This window comes from Artemia franciscana, chromosome 9, assembly GCF_032884065.1.
Source record: "Artemia franciscana chromosome 9, ASM3288406v1, whole genome shotgun sequence".
Taxonomy (NCBI): Eukaryota; Metazoa; Arthropoda; class Branchiopoda; order Anostraca; family Artemiidae; genus Artemia; species Artemia franciscana.
In genome coordinates, this window is record NC_088871.1 from 10482579 (window position 1) to 10501530 (window position 18952).

At 35.3% G+C, this 18952-nt stretch overlaps 1 protein-coding gene across 2 annotated transcripts in view; it reads left to right on the plus strand.

Annotated features, from left to right (window-relative positions):
- The first annotated feature begins 751 nt into the window (after positions 1–751).
- LOC136030986 (uncharacterized) overlaps positions 752–18952 on the plus strand; it is an 80303-nt gene continuing 62102 nt past the window's right edge. For both annotated transcript variants that reach the window (XM_065710142.1, XM_065710143.1), the window contains exons 1-2: positions 752–799; positions 16672–18795. In XM_065710142.1, coding sequence (XP_065566214.1) covers positions 793–799; positions 16672–18795 — 2131 coding nt within the window. In that variant the 5' untranslated portion in view covers positions 752–792. The remainder of the gene's footprint in view (positions 800–16671; positions 18796–18952) is intronic.

Consider the following 18952-nt stretch of genomic DNA (forward strand, 5'->3'; position numbering starts at 1 on the left):
GGGAGGGGGGGCAGGTTGCCTTACGATCCCTTACCACGGTTAAAGAGAGCACTAGAATTTTCAATTTACTGTCTAATGAGCCCTCTCCCAAAGTCTATGCGACAAATCCTTTAAACTCTGAGAAAAAAAAATAATTGAAACCTTATTGACCTTTATTTTAGGCAATGCTAGTGGGTTGCCTCTGATAAAACAAGCAATGATTCTTTCCCCCTGGCAAATATAGTTATAGGCCACCTTTGCTAACATATTTTGTCTTGGTAATGGCCTTTCTTACGTTTAATGGTTTATATTATAAAATAGTGAGACCATGTTTTATGATTCGTCTTCAAATAATCAGAAAAATGACATACTTCTATTATTAGTAAGCTTAAAATAATTAGCCAAACAGGTACAAGCTAACATATTTATGGATGATATGTTAAATCATATCTCTGTTTCCCTTATTTGAACAAACTCTGTAAAATCGTTATAGCGCCTAATGAGCAATCAATGCACGCCTTGGCGGGTTGATGCTTCAAGTTTCTGATCTGATTATATCTTCAATATTTAACCATTTGGAATTATCTGATCAGTTTTATATAAATAAGTAAAGCAAGACAGATATTTTTCAACGTAAACCCAAGATAAAAATAGGTATATTTATTACCTGTGTTGTGTTTTCTGTTCTTGTTGGACAGATTCTTGTCGCGGTTTTGTTGCTTTGAATATGGTAGCCTGGAAATATTATTGCCATCTACTATTACTAACAGCCAAATAAATTCAAAAGATACCGGCATTAAACATTAAGAGCAAATGCAAGGTAGCCTAATATATTCATTTGATGATTATTGAGACTTTTTACTCTGGAAAGCTAAAAACGGCAGCATATTTTCTATGTCCACTTGTTTTTGATTTTTTAGCGAGGGTGGATTTAGGCCTAGGCTACATAAAGAAAGGCCCTAGGGTAAGACAATCCAGTTTTTGGTAGGCTAAATGTTTAGTTTTGTTCCAAGTGCCCCAATCTGGAAGCCATGTTGCAAAGCAGCATAGTTTTCAGTTTAGATCACTTAGAAACTCTAATTTTAGAACCACATCCATTCTGGTTGACCATCCTCCTCCATGGGGCAAACTAAAAATGCATAAAGAGTGCTCGCTTACAGGTAACATTACCTATAGAGCAACGCGTAATAGTTTGTAGGCAATTTGCCTTTGTCAGTTATAATCAACAATTGTCAATTTGGCAATTATAATTGCCAAAAAGGCAAGGTAGAACCTCCAACAGGTTGAACCCACTGTGAATTAGCATGAGAGGGTTGACTCTAGTTCAGCATTGTGGAGTGATATGCATGAGAGGAAAATTTTCAAGTAAGTCAACCTGCATGTTTTCCCCAGCGAGAACCTCCAACAGGTATGACTCTAGTTCAGCATTTGTGAAGGGACATGCATGCACAGAGAGGTGTAGCATAAATGGGAGACAGTAACAACAGCAGTCAAAGGGGTAAAATTAACCTTGTCTGGGCTGCCCACTTAATTGAACAATCTGTCTTGGCTTTTTTCTACAATTGGCCATGACTTTGACTTTTCCCACAACTATTCCCTTTTTTAAATTCAAAAATCAATGGATCTTGGTTGATTCCACATTTATTTAATAAACTTTGTTTGAGGTTTTTTCTTCTTTTTTTCAGTTTTATCACTCTTTGTTTAATAAATATAGAATGCAGACCCTGCCCTGTTGCTTTTGGGGCTCATCAATTAATATGCTTTGCTCTATAGGTAATATAACCTGTAAGCAAGCCCACTTTGCACATTTTTAGTTTGCCCCGTGGAGAAGGAGGGTCAACTATAAATGGATACACTTCTCTAATAATGACAAAGAAACAATATGCAATCATCAGAATCTTAGTATATGCAGTAATATGCACTTTAGAGCACTTGGACCAAAACTAAACATTTATGCAGTTTTTTTTTTACAGCTAATAACCATAAAAACTGTATTATACAATCTAGCTGCTGGATTTTTGACAATCAAATTGTCTAATTTCTCCAAGAAGGCTTGTCTGTCTAATACATTAGCCAATTATCTAGGAAGAGAATCAACAGGTCACTTGACTCATCTTTTTGTACTGTTTCCAGACATAATAATTGCTTCTATTATAAATTCAACCTTGATTTCTCAAAGGGGTACTGAAAGGTGACTTATTTTGGTCACCACACAACACAATACCACCCCTCAAAATTGGTTAAAAAAAATCAGTTAAAAATATACCTGTTTGTTTGTAATCGATTATTTTGAAGAAATCAGAAGTATTGATTTATAGACATTCTAAATCCATAAGTATATGTATAGGGATCATCTTTTAAGCAATAATAACAATATAATTACAAATTGAAAAAGCAAGTGAAAAGATTCACCTTGCTTTCTTTCCACAAAGTTTTAGGTAAAAGTCTAGAATTAGGGCTATGATAAGGGAATGTGTAAGGAAATAATATTTATTTCATTATATGCAGAATAATTATATAATATGCAGAATTATTGTTGCTAATACATTTTGACTGCTGCTTCAATATGCTCTACCCCTGACTCCCCTAATTTGCAAATATATAGCCTTGTCCAAATTTTGTATTTCCAGTCAATGTTCCTATTACCTGAACAATTGTTTTGGGTCATGAAACTATTGTTAATAGATGCATTTTGACTTTTTGAACATCTTTTCTCTCTTGCAAAACTACCACAAACTCACCATTATGGAATTATTCCAGTCCAAATATCCTGTATTTACACATATACAATTTTAATCATTTCCATTTTCATTGATTAGATATTTGAAATTGCAAATCTGTAATAGTTTAGAAACAAATTTGGGCTATATATTTGCACATCAGGGGGTTGGGGAAAAGCATAGCATATATTAAATATGTAAACTAACCATTGCTGTATTTAATATATGCTATGCTTTACCCCCCTCCCCTAATGTGCAAATATATAATAACTCCATAATGGTGAGTTTGTGGTAATTTTGCAAGAGAAAAAAGATGTTCAAAAAGTCAAAACATATTTATTAACAATAGATTCATGACCCAAAACAACTGTTCAGGTAATAGGAACATTGACTTATTTCCCATGTATTCTGCCATCTCTCACTCTTATTATGGCTCTTGGTATTTACCAAGTGATATATAGCAATTGCAAATTCTGTTGGTCTGTCTGTCTGTCCTGGTTTTGCTGGTTTAGGTACTTCCAGATAAGCCAGGACGCTGAAATTGGGCAGGCATATCAGGGGGACTTGATCAGATTAAATTACAAATAGTCCTTTCTCCAATTCAACCATCTGGGGGGGGGGACAGTTAATTCAAAAAAATGAGATATTTTTAACTTACAAACAGGTGATTGAATATTGATGAAATTTGATATTTAGAAGGATATTGTGTCTCAGAGCTCTTATTTTAAATCCCGACCGGATCTGGTGATATTGGGGGGGGGGAGTTGGAGGGGGAAACCTAAATGTTGGAAAACAATTAGAGTGGAGGGATTGGGATGATGCTTGGTGGGAAAAATAAGCACAAGTCCTAGGTACATGATTGACATAACCAGAACAGATCTGCTCTCTTTGGGGGAGTTTGGGGGGGGGATTAATTCCAAAAAATCAGAAAAGGAGTGTTTGGATCTTAATGAAACTTCATATTTAGAAAAATCTTGTAACTAAAATCTCTTATTTTAAATCCTGACCAGATCCAGTGTCATTGGGTGGACTTGGTGGGGGGAGGGGGCTGGAAATTGTGGAAAATGCTTAAAGTGTAGAGATCAGGATGAAACTTTGTGGGAAGAGTAAGCACAAGTCAAAGATACATGACTGACATAACCGGATTGGATTGGCTCTCTTTGGGAAAGTCGGGGGGGGGGAGTAATTTGGAAAAATTAGAAAAAATGAGGTATTTGCAACTTGCAAACAGATGGTCAGATCTTAATGAGATTTGATATATAGAAGGATCTTGTGCCTTATAGTTCTTATTTTAAATTTCCGATCAGATCCAGTGACATTGAGGGGAGTTGGAGGGGGAAACCGGGAATCTTGGAAAATGTGAAAGCTGAGGTATCTTTATCATATCAATGAGTCATTTGATCTTAATGAAACTTGATATATAGAAAGATCTTAAGTCTCAGATGCTCCATTTTCAATTCAAATCGATTACCAGGACATTGAGGGCTGGAGGGGGGAAACAGAAATCTTGGAAAACGCTTAGAATGGAGAGATTGGGATGAAACTTGATGGGAAGAATAAGCACAAGTTCTAGATACATGATTGACATAATTTGAATGGATCTGCTCTCTTTGAGGGAGTCAGGGGTTTCCAGTGCTTTTGCGAGTTTGGTGCTTCTGGACGTGCTAGGACAATGAAATTTGGTAGGCATGTCAGGGACCTGCATAAATTGACTTGATAACAGTTGTTTCCCTGATTCAACCATCTGGGGGGCTGGAGAGAGATGAAAAGTTGAAAAAATGAGGTTTTTTAACTTACAAATGGGTGATTGATTCTTAAAGAAATTTGAAATTTAGAAGGACCGCGTGTCTCAGAGCTCTTATTTTAAATCCTGACCATATCTGGTGATATTGGGGGAGTTCAAGGGGGAAACAGGAAATTTTGGAAAACACTTGGAGTAGAGAGGTTGGGATGAAACTAGGTAGGAAGAGTAAGCACAAGTCCTTGATACATAATTGACATAACCAGACTGAATCTGCTGTCTTATGGGGAGTTTGGGAGGAGTGGAGTAATTTCGAAAAATTAGAAAAATAGGGGTATTTTTAACTTGAGAATGAGTGACCAGATCTTAATGAAATTTGATATTTAGAAGGAACTCATGTCTCAGAGCTCTTATTTTAACTATTGGCCAGATTTGGTGACATTGGGCGGAGTTGGAGGGGGGGAATATAAATCATGGAAAATGCTCAGCATGAAGAGATCAGGATGAAACTTGGTGGGTAGAATACGGAAATGTCATAGATACGTGATTGACGCAACTAGACTTGACCCGCTCTCTTTGGGGGAGTTAGGGGGGGTCCAGTGCTTTGGCAAGTTTGGTGCTTCTGGACATGCTAGGACAATGAAAATTGGTAGGCATGTCAGGGACCTGCACAAATTGACTTGATAAAGTTCGTTTTCCCTGATTTGACCATCTGGGGGTGCTGAAGGGAGAGGAAAAATTAGAAAAATTAAGATATTTTTAACACATGAGTGGGGATTGACTGATGCTAAATTCTATCATTGTTCATTGTGCAGGTAAACTCTACTAAGGATGGGACATTAATTTTGATAGGATAAACTGTAAATGATTGAAATACAATGGTCAATCTGAATCCTAACTGAGACAGTATAGTCTAGTAGTCCAGATCGGGAATACAGATTTTCAATGCTGAAAGTCTAAGGTTATCTTTGTCTTTGCAAGAACATTCTTTCTAACATGTCCTATGTGAAAAACAGGTATTTCAGTTTGAATAAATTGGATGTTTAGTTTTGAATTAGATTTTTCCTGTTCTATTCTATGCTTAGTCAAATGGGTGCCAGAATCAGTCGCTAGTGAGGAAAATCTTTAGCTCTATGGGATAAATATCACTTTTCTATTAATAAATGTGTGCAAGGGGGCTTCTAACCTGCCCATTATCTCCAATCACTTTGAGATTCTATTTGTTCTTTATAATGCAGCTTTTGCTTTCTTTGTAAGTTTGGCCCACTCCTTCACAAATAGATTCCTTTGTTAGTACCTGTGCGTGCAGGGCCGGATTTAAATCTTTGGTGCCATAAGGGCAAAGCACTTTGGATCCCCTTGTCCCAAGCATTTGTTTATGGGGAATCTACGAAAATTCGGGGGTGGTGGAAGCCCTGAACAGAAAGCAACTGATGAGTGATTGTCCAAAATTAATGCAAGAGAGAGTTGATACCGAGCTCTCAGCTGTCATTCTTGGAAGACATCTGACAGTTTATGAGTGGCTACGGAATTTCTGTGTTGTTTTAAAATCACTTTTTTTTGAATATGCAGCATAGCAGTAAAATGTACCTTGCACGTCTACACTAAATCACGTCAGTCCAGTTTCTGTTCAGAAAAAACTTTTCCCCATCTTTTGTAGTTTATGCTAATTGCAACAAAATGATGAAATAATTCATTAGGGCTTTCAAGCTGTTACATTCTCATGTGGAAACCTAACGTTTGCATTAACAGGAATTTTATGAAACCGAATTGGGTCATTGGGAATAATTAGACAAAAGTATATTTGGACAGATGTATACCTATATTTAGGAATTTCACTATTTCATGGTTTCTATATGCTAGTATATCATTTCTTTTGTTCTTACTGTTTACGTTGATGTCTAAGACTTAGTAGACACATCTATTCAAAGATAAAAATTGTGAATTGAATTTATTCATTTTGGACCAAAGTCTTCATAACAGGAAAAACATCTATACATTGTTTGAAAATTATTGTGAAACACACATTATGACCTTTTAAATCATTGCTAAAGACATAGCATGACATACCCTGCAAGATTAAGCTGGGTGAGATCATTTTTGTTATTAGATTTTTTTTTAATTTCCAATTTTATTATATACATTTATGCAATAAGGCATAGAGCTCAAGTTTTGGAGAGAGGATTCTGGGCCCCAAAGGCAAGTTTTTAGTTATTTTCCTTGTTTTCATTAACTCGCATGTAACAATTAAACTGATGCAATTTAAAGTTGATAGCCTTGGTTTATGTTATAGGAGTCTGAAACCTAAGCATAATTTCTTGTTACCAAAACTAGAATACCTTTGCCTTAATTTGTCCTTAAAAGAAATATAAGTAATATTATTTTGCATTCCAAAAAAGGCTTTTTTTGTAATTCCTTTTTGAAATTTACTGAGATCAAAAAAGAGGGTCAATGTTGGGGATTTTCATAAATTTTAGTTCTGCTGCGCCATTCTGAGATTATTTTACTAACGTTGCAGGAAGTGTGCCATTATGGAAACTTTGCTATGGAATTAGTATCTAACTTTTTCAAAGCAATCTTTCAGTTTCCAAGGCCAAACACTGTCTGAGAATTTGACACCAGTGTTATTAAAGATATTTCGTTTAAATTGCAGGTTCTTAACGTGATACTTTGTTATCTTGAAAGGCTAACAGAGGCGTTTGTTTGTTCATTTTTTGTTTTTTATTGTTTGATTGCACAAATGTTTATTTATCAGATGATGTAATGGAGAACTAGCAAACTATGACACTCGAATCACTGACTGACCCAATAACCAAATTCGTGTGATCAAATTGAGTTAAAATAAAAAAGGATGGTAAAACGTGAACACAAAATAAATATTTTGAGGATAGAAAAGAATCATTGAAAATAGGTTGAGATAGAAACATTTCATTTTGGTGGCATGATTACTAGTTATCAACATCTACTGTTAATAGCTTCACATCAATAGAACACAGATGTAAGGTAGGTTCATCAACAAATCAATTTGACTATTTTGGACTTAAAACAATGTGAGCAAGCAAATTTCAGTGTTTAACAGAATGGTTTGACTATCATTTACCATTTTTTCTCAGACACTTGGTGCTGGACTTAGGGAAATTTCCTAGGGTTAGCCAGTAGACCTAGGACTCATCAGTGTTCTATCTTGTACGGTGAGGTATCTATCAAGCTTTGCATCATTGATGCACTGTTTCTTCCATGTGGAACTCTGCTCTGGGATACCTTAGCAATGTTAGATCATTTTGAGTTCAAGTTCTATTTATTTTCATAAAATAACAATAACAAAAACAATATCCCAAAGGGCTCAATGGCCCGTTATTTGGGAAACGGCGTACAATAAATAAAGAATCATAAAACTTGTCATAAACATACTAACCAACATCTAAATATAAATATGTAAGGAAAAGAAATCAATTCACCAGCAGTCCCCACGAAACAACGACCCTCACATCACCCGACAATAAAATACAAATTAAAATTCTTGCGTCATCGAGGACACAACACCAACAAAACAACAACCCAAAAAAGAAAAAAAAAATAATAAATAAACCATACGAAACATTTAATAAGAAGCCTTTAATAAGAAACTTTTCATCTGTCTCTTAAAGGAACTTAGCTTTTTGTTCTGAAAAAGAAGGATGCACATAGTCAAAATGTATTTGATATCCTTAGGAATGTTAGATCATTTTGAGGGACTTAGCTCTTTGTTTTGAAAAACAAGGATGCACATGGTCAAAATGCATCTGATATTCATAGCAATGTTAGATCATTTTGAGGAACTTAGCTTTTTGTTCTGAAAAAGAAGGATGCACATGGTCAAAATGCATCTCATATTCATAGCAATGTTAGATCATTTTGAGGACCTTAGCTTTTTGTTCTGAAAAAGAAGGATGCACATGGTCAAAATGCATCTCATATTCATAGCAATGTTAGATCATTTTGAGGACCTTAGCTTTTTGTTCTGAAAAAGAAGGATGCACATGGTAAAAATATATTTGACATCCTTAGCAATGTTAGATCATTTTGAGGGACTTAGCTCTTAGTTTTGAAAAACAAGGATGCACATGGTCAAAATGCATATGATAGTCATAGCAATGTTAGATCATTTTGAGGAACTTAGCTTTTTGGTTTGAAAAACAAGGATGCATATGGTCAAAATGCATCTAATACCCTTAGCAATATTAGATCATTTTGAGGAACTTAACTTTTAGTTTTGGGAAACAAGGATGCACATGGTCAAAATGCATCTGATATTCATAGCAATGCTAGATCATCTTGAGGAACTTAGCTTTTTGTTTTAGAGAAACAAGGATGCACATGGTCAAAATGCATCTAATACCCTTAGCAATATTTGATCATTTTGAGGAACTTAAATTTTAGTTTTGGGAAACAAGGATGTATATGGTTAAATGCAGCTGATATCCTTAGTAATGTTAGGTCCTTTTGATAAACTTAGCTTATAGTCTTAAGAACAAGGATGCAAATGGTCACCCTTGAGAAAATTATAGCCTAGTGAACAACAGCATTTGCACAGGATTTTGATTAATGTATATTTTTTTCTGGGTTTGGTCAGTTTGATGGGCGTTTATGGACTAAAAAAAACTTCTTCCTAGCTAATTTATATACTATGGGTTTCCTCCCCGTAGTAGCATAATATTTGTACCTATGAATATATAATGTGTTGGTGGTAATAATCTTGAGATTGTCTGTGCAGGATTCTGACTCCAATTGATAGAAGAGCATTGCCAAGTACTGAAAACAATATTTTGACCAAGATGGACCTAGGATTTCACAAAGCCTCTATTCTACTGGAGGTCCCAGGGACTTTTTGCTTTCCGGTTTTAAGCTGACTTAAGTGCTTTGCTGTAGACTTGGGGAGATGTGTTGGTCCCCGTCTTGCAGTGATATCTTGGACTATTGCTTCTCCTGAGGCCAAAATAATTTCAACTTGGAATGTTACAACGTTAACAAATGACTGTTGTATCGACATTTTGACGGACGAATTCAGACAATTCGAACTGGACATTTTGACTGACAAATTCAGACGATTCAAACTGGACTCACTAGGAGTTTCGGAAAATCATATCCCAGGGAAAAGTAGCATGAAATTAGGTGATATTTAATTAATTTAATCAGGCAGGAAGGATGGGATACGTAGACAGGGAGTAGGGCTCATGATGAATAAGGAAGCTGCTAAGTCTTGTCGAGACTGCGAGGGCATTAACAATAGGATACTAATCACTCATTTTATGGCTAAAAAGTCTACAGGGGCCAAAATATGCCCTTATAGAACCAACTAATGGAGATACTAGTGAATCTGACGAATTTTACATACAGCTACAGGAGCCAACAGACAGGGTCCTGGGTAGAAATATTGTGTTTTTATTTGGAGATTTTAACGCCCAGGTCGGTAGAAATAAGAATAGATGGTATACTAACTTAGGTAAATTTGGTGTAGAAAAAGAAAACAGCAATGGCTACAGACTGTTGTAATTTTGCAGGTATAAAAATCTAGTTATAACCAATATGGTGTTTTTTCATAAAATGGCCCATAAGTTAACATGATATTCACATGATGGTTAGACAGCAAACCTTATTGATTATTTTATTGTAAATTGAAGACTGGCAGGATCAGTACAAGATACTAGGGTATATAGGAGTGTTGTTATTGATGTTAAAAATAAAGACCATCGTCTGGTAGTGTCCAGGGTAAATTTAAAGCTGAAATTTCGGAAGGGTAACTGCCTTCCAGAGTTTAAAATTTGACAATGTGGAAGATGGATGAATAACTTTAGGGACACAATTTCTGAAGTTATTGATGGTGTCTTGGGAAGAAAGTTAGGACCGCAGCTAGGAATATTAGCGAAAAAGTTTTATGTATAATTAAGAGGAGAAGGAGCTTGTACAATAGTTATCTAAATGATTGATCATAAGAAAACAAAAGGAATGTAAAGAAAGTAGAGAAAGCTTTAATATATGAATTGCGGAGATGTGGAGGCCATGGATAAAATTTCGGAGGATCTGGAAGATGCAGCTAGAAGGCATAATAGTAAAATGTTGTACTGACATGTTAATAAACTGAGTGGGATTGGTCAATCTGGACTTGTCCCAGTTAAAGATAAGAACGGGGCCACAATTAGTGATGAGAAAAGGGTTAAAGAGATGGGCAGAACATTTTGAGAATGTGCTAAAACGAGATTGCATTGCAGGAAAAGATACAGAGGAAACGAAAAAGTTTGTGATACCTTGTATGTGAAGGAAAATTTGCTTTATGAGGAAAAATTAGCGACAGCACTACAAGGATTGAAAAAATAATAAGGCTCAAGGTTATAATAGTGTGGTACAAGTTTCTTAAATATGGTGGCTCTGAGGTCAGAAATAAGTTACTGAATATTATAAATATGATTTTTGAAAAATGGGAAGTACCTAGCGATTTCAGGAAAACCTTTATAAGAAATGTGATAAGAGCGAGTGAGGTAATTATCGAGGTATTAGTCTCGTCTCTGTAGATAGCAAATAACTGAAAAATAAGATACTTTTTAGACTGAGAGATGCTGTAGACAAAGTTTTTTTTTTTTTTTTAGAGAGAGATGGGTTTATTAATATAAATAACACAACAAAACAAGCAAATGGCCCGAAGCAAAGCTTGTTTGGGCTTACAACCCCAATACACATACATATAAAACAATACGAAAAAGAAGAAAAAATAAAAAGAAAAGAAAAGGAAAAGAAAAAAGAAAGAAAGAAGAAGAAGAAAAAATCAATTACCCTGCATTTCAATCGAAACGGATTTACACTTCAAAAGAGACAAAACAAAAAGAAACTAAAACCACTTAACCAGTATCGCCAAAATCAAAACCAACATCTTGGCTCCACTTGAGGTCCACTCAACTATCAAAACCATAAATATTAAGGCAAAATAGCTTTAATTCCCGCCGAAATTCAAGAAAGCTATCCAAGTTTCTCAAAGTCGTAGGTAAACAATTCCATGCATGGGGTCCTAGATGCCGAATAGAGAATTGAGATCTACGAGTAATAGTAAGCGGACGACGAATTATATCGGACTGTCTCGTAGAATGTGTATGAATATCACTTCCTAATTCAAACATACTTTTAAAACATATTGGTAAACAATTTGGAAATATTTATATATAAACAGGCTTCGATAAAAAATAATAAGTCCTGCTAAAGGCAAGATTTTGCAATCTATATACCTCTTTTGTACCGAGTCTTTAAAACCTACACCACATAACACTCGAAGCGCTTTATTCTGCAAAACTCGAACACGATCGAGATGAGAAGGAAATGTACTACCCCAAACATTGCAACAATATAGCAGATAAGGATGAATTAAGGAATAATACATTGTTCTTAAAATATCTCTTGGGAAAATATACTGCAACTTTCTTAAAATGCCAACATTCCTAGCGAGTTTAAGACTAATATAATCTATATGTTCTCTAAAGCTGAGACATTCATCAATTAAAACTCCTAGATATTTTGTACAATTCATTCTTAGAATACCCATATCAGCAATATTAAGTCTGTCTATTCAAGGGTAATAATTTGAGCTCCTACCATACAATAAAAAGCAAGATTTACTATAATTCAAATTTAGCTTATTAAGCTTCATCCAATTGTGTACAGACTCCAGACAAGAACTAATACGACTCAACAGCTGAATTCCTGTTCGTGCAGCCACAGTTATATGAGTGTCATCCGCAAAGCTGGGGACAATTACTTTTTCCCCGTCACATCCAATGTCAAGATCATACGAAATCATATTAAAAGCTCTACATAAATCATTTATAAAAATTAAAAATAACAGGGGACCAAGAACAGATCCTTGAGGTACTCCAAATTTAACACTACTGACTGAAGAAACATTATCTCCTAGTTGTACATATTGAGTTCTTTCTTTTAAAAACGAGGACAGTAATTCAAGAAATGGTCCTCTAAAACCGTAATTTTCTAATTTGGCAATGAGTATAAAATGGTCGACGCAGTCAAAAGCTTTTACAATATCAAGAAAAACAGAAGCGACTTTCATACCATTATCCAACGCATCATTCACAAAAGTTGTCAAAAATAAAACAGCATGCTCAGTAGATAAACCCTTCCGAAAACCAAATTGATTTGGATTAAAAAATGATTTACTCTCCAAAAATTCAACCATTCTTTTAACTATCAATTTCTCAAACAATCTAGATACTACTGGTAATAAAGAAATGGGCCTATAATTTCCTAGTACATTTTTATCTCCACCTTTATAGACAGGAATAACTTTTGCAATTTTAAAACAACTTGGAAACACCCCAGTCCTTAAACATTCATTAAATAAATACACTAAATGACCGGAAATAACAGGGTAAATATACTTTAAAGTTTTAACTGTTACAAAATCAGAGCCTGAAGCTCCAATTTTTAAATTTTTCAATGTTTCAGAAAGCTCAGAAGCGTTGATTGGCTTCAAATACGCCGAAACATCACTTGCATTCGATAAATATTTCTTAAAACTACCTTCATGCTCAGAAATAACTATACTTTGGACCAAATCCTTTCCCACATTAGCAAAATGACGGCACATTCTATCAGCAGTTGTACTATCATTATGTATACCGTCAGGAAATATACCATCATTATTAGGACTTACGACGGATTTTATAATTTGCCATGTTTTTCTAGGGTTACCTTCACAAGATTTAAATTTATTACGATAGTAATCAGCTTTGGCTTTACGAAGTAGTGCATTTAACTTGTTACTATAAATCTTGTATTCTGTTTTATCACTTACACTATTACTAGCCGCACACATTTTGAACAAATATCTTCTTCTAATAATAGCCTTTAAAAGAGCTTGGGTGATCCAGGGTTTCTTTGGAGTTTCTCTACGACGAGTTGCATTTTTACAAATACTACAATCAATCAATAAACTATTTATAATTGAATACCAGTTTTGAAACTTAGCATTAATATCTAGTTCATTACTATTTAAAAATTTAAAATTACATTTCTCTAACTTTACTTTATAAAGAATGAGCACATTATTATCAATGATCACTTTTTTATATCTATTTTGTGAATTTGAGTTAAGCCTAGTACCTTTACTAAAAAAATTTTGAACACTCAAAAATATCCCAAAATGGTCAGATACTTCATTTATTATCACACTTGCATTATAGTAACTGACATTAGCAAAAATATTATCAATCAACGATGCTGAATTCATAGTAACCCTAGTTGGGACTGTAATCGTAGGCTTCAACCCATAACTCAGCATAATATTTAAAAACTGGCTAACTTCTGTATTAATAAACAGATTCATTAGGTCAATATTGAAATCACCACACACAAATATAGGTAAGTTTCTACTCCTAATCATGTCCAACTGTTCTTCTAGTAACATAAAAAATTCATTAATATTGCTCGACGGAGGTCTATAAACAACAACCAAATAAAACACCTTGGATTTCTTGCTAACCTCTAATACCAAACTCTCAAATACCATTTCTCTATTAACCCTTAAATCATCTCTTTCTATAGCTAGCAAGTCTTTTCTAATGTAAGCACCCAGTCCACCATGCTGACGAGTCTCCCTATTCTTAAGACACAATCGATAATTACCTATTTCTAATAAACTAGAATTATGATTCTGTAACCAAGTTTCAGTTAGAGCTAATATTTGAATTCCAGAAAACATACATAGTTCATTTAAATATGTTACACTGCTTTGCAGTCCCCGACAATTCAAATGGGAAACTACAAGAGAACTATTAAGCATCGATTCAGAAATATCAACCGGGCTAATATAGCGTACTGTTATTTTACTTTCCTCTACAACAAAATCATCAATCCCTCTACTTTCATCTATTATCTCCAAATGGGCCAAATTAAGTGGACTATTCTCAAGTGGACGCAATCTATCAGAATCTACAACCATTTTCAAAATCATTTAAACGGTACTGGTCAAGTGAGAAAAAATCATCATAACTATCCAATATTATTCTTCTCAGTAAATCCCGGGACGAATGAAAGTTAAAAGAGCCCTTAATAACTTCCTTTAAAAAACGGAAATAAATATAACCAACAATAATATGACTGAAATAACTATCCTTAACACAAGCAATAAGTGAATTAAAAGAAATAGATTAAGAAAATATACAAACAGAAAAAAGATACAGCAATACTTTTCCTTTCCAATATCGGCCAAGGAAGGAATGAGTTGCAAACTAACATAATTCTCAATATTTATTTACCGGATACCTACACATATACACACACAAATGCACCACACACTCACACTAAAAGGGGGGAAAAAGAAGAGAAGAGAAGAACATTGTGGTTTTAGAAAAGGTAGAGGATGTGTCGACCAAATTTTCACTCTTAGGTTAATAATTGAGAAGTGCCTGAGTTATCAAATACCTTCGGTTCTCAGTTTTATTGATTGTGAGTAAGTGTTCGATCCTATGATAGAAGAGCTTTAGCAAAGGTTTTATCATTGTATGGTATACCAGACAAATACATAAAAGTGATTAGTGCCATGTGCGAGAATATACTTGCTGCAGTTAAGGTAGGAAATGAGGTCGGTAGCTGGTTTCGTACTAAATCAGGAGTTAAGCAAGGTTGTGTTTTATCACTCTTTGTATGGATCATTCTAATGGATTTTGTCGAAGCACAGGAAAGGCAATGGGAGATCACGGAATCAAATTGGGGGGGAAAACTCTCCTGGACTTAATTATGCTGACGATTTCAACATCTTAGAAGAAAGTGCGAGCAAAATGAATGAGCTCTTAGAGGTTTTGCGAGTTCAAGGTGCTAGAATAGGTTGAAAAAAAATGTTAAAAAGACTAAGTCACTAAGGCTAGGAATCAGTGAAGATGAAAAAGGTGATGTTGGGCAACGAGATGATTGATCAGGTAGACAGCTTCACTTACCTTGGTAGTATCATTCGCAAAGACGGTGGGGAGCAGTGAAGACGTTAAAAGTAGAATAGCCAAGGCTCAGGGTTGCTTTTTCGTAGCTAAAAAAGGTTTGGAAGAATAGGAAGATAAGTGTGCAAAGCAAATTAGAATATTGGAAGCTACAGTATTGACATTTGTCAAGCATGGCCGCTCCGAAAAGTAGACGAAAATTTGCTAGATGTTTTGCAGAGAAATTGCCTACGGATTGTTCTGGGTACCTGGCTGACTGACCGTATCTCAAACAGTAGGTGATATGAACAGTGTGTGGTTCAATCCTGCTATCTAAGGCTATAATTAGGTAAAGGTTGAGATGGCTAGGGCACGTTCTGCGGATGAAGGATGATAGATTGCCCAAGATTGTCCTTTTCGGCGAACCGTCTCGGGCTAAACGGAAAGCATGTTGTCCGCATTTGGGATGGGAGGATATCATAAAGAAAAACCTGAAGCAAATGGAAACTTCGTGGGAGGGTGTAAAGAGGGAGGCTTTGAATAGATTAGGATGGAGGAGGAGAGTGTGTAACTGTGTTGGCCTCAGGTGGCTTGGCGTTGTGGTGAGTTTATTAATTAGAACACACTCGAGAAGTGAAATTAGGTTAATCATAATGAAATATACCAAAACACGATGAAATTATAATATTTTAATTTATATAAGAATTTAATTTGGTATAGGGGACATCCCCTCCATATTTGATGGAGGGGGTGGGGTAAAGTACCCTAACGTAATCTAACCTTATCCCACGCCCTATTTGTAAATATTTAATCTAAGTTATACAATTCCAGTGCATTCTGTCACCCTTCATTTGTATTAGTGGCTAGGAAACCGGTTTTCATCGATCTTACACTCAGCAAATTTCTCGAGTGTGTTCTGAATAATACAGGAGTACCTGTTTTTGTTTTATCGCGGATCTATAAAAAAAAGAAGTCTTTTTTAGGAACGATATGTCATTTAGGAAATAAAAAAAAACCTGAAATAAATTTTCTTATATTTTCCTCTCCTGGTAAGTTTTGTTGTGTTACATAACACATTTTGAACTGCTATACACTGTCTATTCGAACTTTCTAGTAATAATAAAATTATTATGCTCTGTACAATGATGTTTTTTTTGTTCGTCCTGTTTTGTATAATAAATTACTTTGATGTTTCTGCTGTTTAGCTCCTTAACTTTTTATTATTCATATTATTTTCTATGATTTTATGATATTTACAATATTTCTTTTTTATTTGTTTTAGGCTTAGAAGACAAGGATATAAGATATTCACCTCAAATTTTTAGAAGGAAAATAGCGCGTAAATCTCGATTTGATCCAAATGTAGATTTTAGTTCTAGAATTATTCCAGAAGCTCATGACGTTACTCCAAGGAAAAATTTTTCTCCAGAATTTTTAATTGGAGTTGATGAAAGAACTTCAAAAGAAAATCTTTTCCAAAAAGATGCATCTACTCTGACAAATCCTGTATTCGGAGGTGTGCAAGAAGCAACCCAAACAGACCAGATTGATAAAGTTTGTTTGTCTGTAAATTCTTCTACTCAAACTGGGAAAGAAGCTACTTCATCATCAAGGCCATGCCCTGTAAATGATGCTAAAGTACAAAACAGAGGAAGATCGACAGTAAAAATAGCGGTATCAAAAAAGAAATATGGTCTGAGAGAAAAGAAAGCAAAAATTCTTTCAAATGAAAACACAAATCGAAAAGAAAAACAAAAAAAGGCTTTGCTAAAATCAGACCAGGGTCCTTATAAATTGTGCAGTCCTGAAAAGACAAAAACCCACAAGAACTCTTCTCTGCGATCATGGGAAGATTGGCTAGAAACCAGACCTAGAGACACGCCCTGGTCAAGAAGTAAATCACGTGAGTATTTGCTTGAGTCTTTGCCAGAGCCAAAAATAGGCCATGAAGGAACTGATTCAAGAAAATATGACCACTTAGTTGAAAATTATGAAGTTTCAAATCAGTCAGAACCAGTACAAAAGGCAGTTTTAATTGATGATGCTGGTCATATTGTTTGTCCTGGTGACAGTTTGACTTCTAAACCTGTGAGAGAAACCTGTGTGAAGAAAGATGAGTCCACCATGACTAATTGTGTGTTTCAAGGGGTACAAAAAAACCAACAAAGAGACAAGAGTGAGCAATGTCCTTTGATTGCAGACTCTTCTACCCAAACTGGGATGAAAGTTGCATCATCGTCTCATCCAATCTTCCAGTTCATCCCAGAAAGTGGAAGGTCCAAATTAAAGGACGAGGAATTTAAAACAAATTATCGTCTTGCAGGAAAGAGACCGAAGCGTGCATTGACAGAAAGATCAGAAAAGAAAGGAAAAAGGTTGAAAGGTTTACAAGAATTAGGTTATAATTTTCATAAATCACACTTGTCTAAATCGTCAAACTTTTCGAAAAATTCGTATCTACATTCCTCAGAAAGTTGGCTAGAAAAGAGACCTCGAAACACGCCGTGGTCAAGAAGCAAATCACGTGAGTGTTTGCTCAATCTCCCACCACAGCCAAAGTCACCACATGATGGGACTTGTTCAGTCGAATCAAATGAAATGATCGAAAATGGTCATCTGGCCGATCCAGTAGAAAAACCTGGCCTTGTTGATCACGTTCGCTATATTCTTGGCTCTGTTGAAAATTTAACTCCCACGTGTATTGACCATGTGACATATAAAATAGGACATAATCAAATAAGTAAAAATATGCATTTGCCTGATAAGATACAAACGGCGGAAGGACTAGGCTCTTTTGATCAAACTAGTAGTGTACTTAGATCTTCTAGAGCTGTGATCGGTTCTTCTGCGCGGAATGTAGCTGAGTCGTCATTAATATACGGTCAAACATGTGCAAATAGTACTGTTCCAAGTCGAGATGACTCTGTTAAAAAAACAGGTTTCAAGGCTTCTGAAAATTTGACATCAACTCCAACCTCAGGTCCAGTAACACAAGGACTTGAACACCATACTGCAGGTGTACTTAAAGTAAATGAGCATTGCAGAGCAGACAGTGCTAAGAACGTGTTACTGCCTGATCCCATTCTTCCTAGTGTTCATCCAAACGGGCCGCCATCTTCTAATTCTGCTAAAGACGATAGAGGCTCAGTACATCATCATCAAAGTGTAAAGCTGCTTCCACTTGAGGGGGACAAGAAGCTTCACAAATTAGATACCACAACAGTTTTACCTGAAGGTTCTGAATTTAGCATTTGTCCTGATATAGGAGATCCAGTTAAAAGTAATGGAACCAATGCACAAAGAGAAAACGACATTTTATTGATTCCAATCAAACCGCCAATAGATAATATTGGGATAAACGAAGGAAAACAAAAGCAACTATCATTTGGTACCATGACAAAAACAGGCAAGTTTTCAAATTTTTTTTCTTTTCAAAATTTAGACTTCACTTTTGTTTCCTACTCTTTTTGGTGCAATTTGAATCGAAAAACGAAGTGTAAGCTTCACCAAGTCGTCTGGCAGTACCAGTACCTCTATTTTTACCGAATTGGAGGAGATTCTGG